At 44.1% G+C, this 2,528-nt stretch overlaps 1 protein-coding gene across 1 annotated transcript in view; it reads left to right on the top strand.

Annotated features, from left to right (window-relative positions):
* clrn1 (clarin 1) overlaps window positions 1-455 on the top strand; it is a 10,100-nt gene extending 9,645 nt beyond the window's left edge. Inside the window, exon 3 of the mRNA XM_061047370.1 lies at window positions 1-455. This exon is cut by the window's left edge and continues 51 nt beyond it. Coding sequence (XP_060903353.1) covers window positions 1-215 — 215 coding nt within the window. The 3' untranslated portion in view covers window positions 216-455.
* The last annotated feature ends 2,073 nt before the right edge of the window (window positions 456-2,528 follow it).

Consider the following 2,528-nt stretch of genomic DNA (forward strand, 5'->3'; position numbering starts at 1 on the left):
ATCACCTGTCCGATCGCATCGTCAACTTCAACGAGGTCAACTTTGAGTTCCAGACTTACAGAGAGAACTACGACCGCTCCTTCTGGCTCTACGTCCTCGTCTTCTTCCTGCACGTCGCCAACCTCCTGCTGACACGCCTCGCCGGGGTCCGCCTCCCCTTCCACCAGAGTAAAGAGGCGGAGCTTGGTGGGGGAGCGGCCGACCTCATGTACTGATGACCTAAAGGACCACGAGACTGTGGAAGAATCAACAAAAACAATAAACGCATCACTTCCTGTGTGGGAGGAGCTGAAACATGCATCACTTCCTGTGTGGGAGGAGGTGAAACATGCATCACTTCCTGTGTGGGAGGAGCTGAAACATGCATCACTTCCTGTGTGGGAGGAGGTGAAACATGCATTACTTCCTGTGTGGGAGGAGGTGAAACATGCATCACTTCCTGTGTGGGAGGAGCTGAAACATGCATCACTTCCTGTGTTCTCGAGTCTAGTTTTATTGGAGCCAGAAGTGACCATATTTGGTTAGAGGGTGGAGCCGACGTGTAATCATAATGATTCTAAAACATGGTGACTCACATCAGCTGATCACAGAAACCTCCAGCGTCCAATAATAAAGATCATGCAAAGTGCAGTTCCTCAAGTGTCCACTAGTGGTTGTTGAAGAATACAAGTTATTCATTATTAGGGGCGTGGTCTCTTTGACTGACAGGTGGGTATGTTGTAGCTGTTGTATGCAGATTTCAAAATGTCCTTTTATTGGACAGAAACAATAATAAGAATTCCTTGCACTCCGATAGGGTCCTCGCTCCGAGGTCGGTGCTCGGCCCCCATAACTACAGCTGACCCACTGAATTAACTGAGAGGACACCTAGCAGACAGCTAGCAGCTCCCACCTGTCACTCAAAGAGGCCACGCCCCCTAATTCTACATCCCTTTAAGCCTTAATATAATGTAAACAGGTGAGTTGTATAAACATTCAGCCCGTACAGTTGAAGAGAGAAATGAGCTCTAGAGACCCAAACTGTTTTTGTACCTGGATGTAAACATGTTTATTTTAACATAGAGCTCTATGGGGACTGACTCACTACAGGAGACAGACTCTAGTGGACACTGGAGGAACTGCAGCTGTAAAGTTAGACATTTTAACATGGGGCTCTATGGGGACTGACTCACTGCAGGAGACAGACTCTGCACTTTTTAGGACTTTTTTTTTCTTCAAGCCATGGGTGTTTGAGCAGAACACAGGTTTCTTAGTATCATCATGCTCAATGCTGCCAGTGGTGGCCAGATCGTGTACTACGACTGACAGCAGACAACCATTAAATCACTAAATACAGACCAGCATCACGTCCAGCTCTGTTAATGATGTTATGATGTTATATGTTGTTATTATTTGAATTTCCCTCGGGATTAATAAAGTATCTATCTATCATCTATCTTGTGCTCTTTACGGCCCTTCAGAATAAAAGCTTCAGATCCACTGTAGTCTACCTGTTGAGCAGCAGGTGAACAGAGGTGCTAACACCTGTTGTCAGCAGGGGGCGGAGTCAAAGACAGCTTACAAAGAGAGAGTTGGACTCAGATCGATCAGCTGACAGAGGTGTGACATCATGACCTGGAGCAGAGTCAGATGGCCACTCCCCTGAAGATGGTCTGGATCTGGACTCTGAAGGAGGCAGCAGCAGGTCTTCTCCCCCCCGCAGTGACATCAACACCGTCCGTCCGTCTCACCTGGACGTGCTGATGGCTCAGAGTGACTCAAACCGATCTGAGGAAATGACCACCGGTGGGGGGGGGGGGGGGGCGGCGGCGGTGTCGTGTTGTCTCATTCTTTGTTTAATGGTGGTGTCCTGTTCAAAAGGACGACAATTAAAGTCCAAAATTTCATCCTCCTGCTGAGACCAGCTGCCTTAAAGCTTCCTGTGCACTGTAAAACAGATTCTAATAACTGTGTAAAAATCACTCTGTGTTCACTGTATAAATCACTCTGTGTTCACTGTATAAATCATTGTATTCACTGTATAAATCACTCTGTGTTCACTGTATAAATCATTGTATTCACTGTATAAATCACTCTGTGTTCACTGTATAAATCACTGTGTTCACTGTATAAATCACTCTGTTCACTGTATAAATCACTCTGTATTCACTGTATAAATCACTCTGTATTCACTGTATAAATCACTGTATTCACTGTATAAATCACTCTGTGTTCACTGTATAAATCACTCTGTATTCACTGTATAAATCACTGTGTATTCACTGTATAAATCACTGTATTCACTGTATAAATCACTCTGTTCACTGTATAAATCACTGTATTCACTGTATAAATCACTCTGTGTTCACTGTATAAATCACTGTATTCACTGTATAAATCACTCTGTTCACTGTATAAATCACTCTGTATTCACTGTATAAATCACTGTTCACTGTATAAATCACTCTGTATTCACTGTATGAATCACTCTGTATTCACTGTATAAATCACTCTGTTCACTGTATAAATCACTCTGTTCACTGTATAAA

Source organism: Labrus mixtus, chromosome 9, assembly GCF_963584025.1.
Source record: "Labrus mixtus chromosome 9, fLabMix1.1, whole genome shotgun sequence".
NCBI classification, from domain to species: domain Eukaryota; kingdom Metazoa; phylum Chordata; class Actinopteri; order Labriformes; family Labridae; genus Labrus; species Labrus mixtus.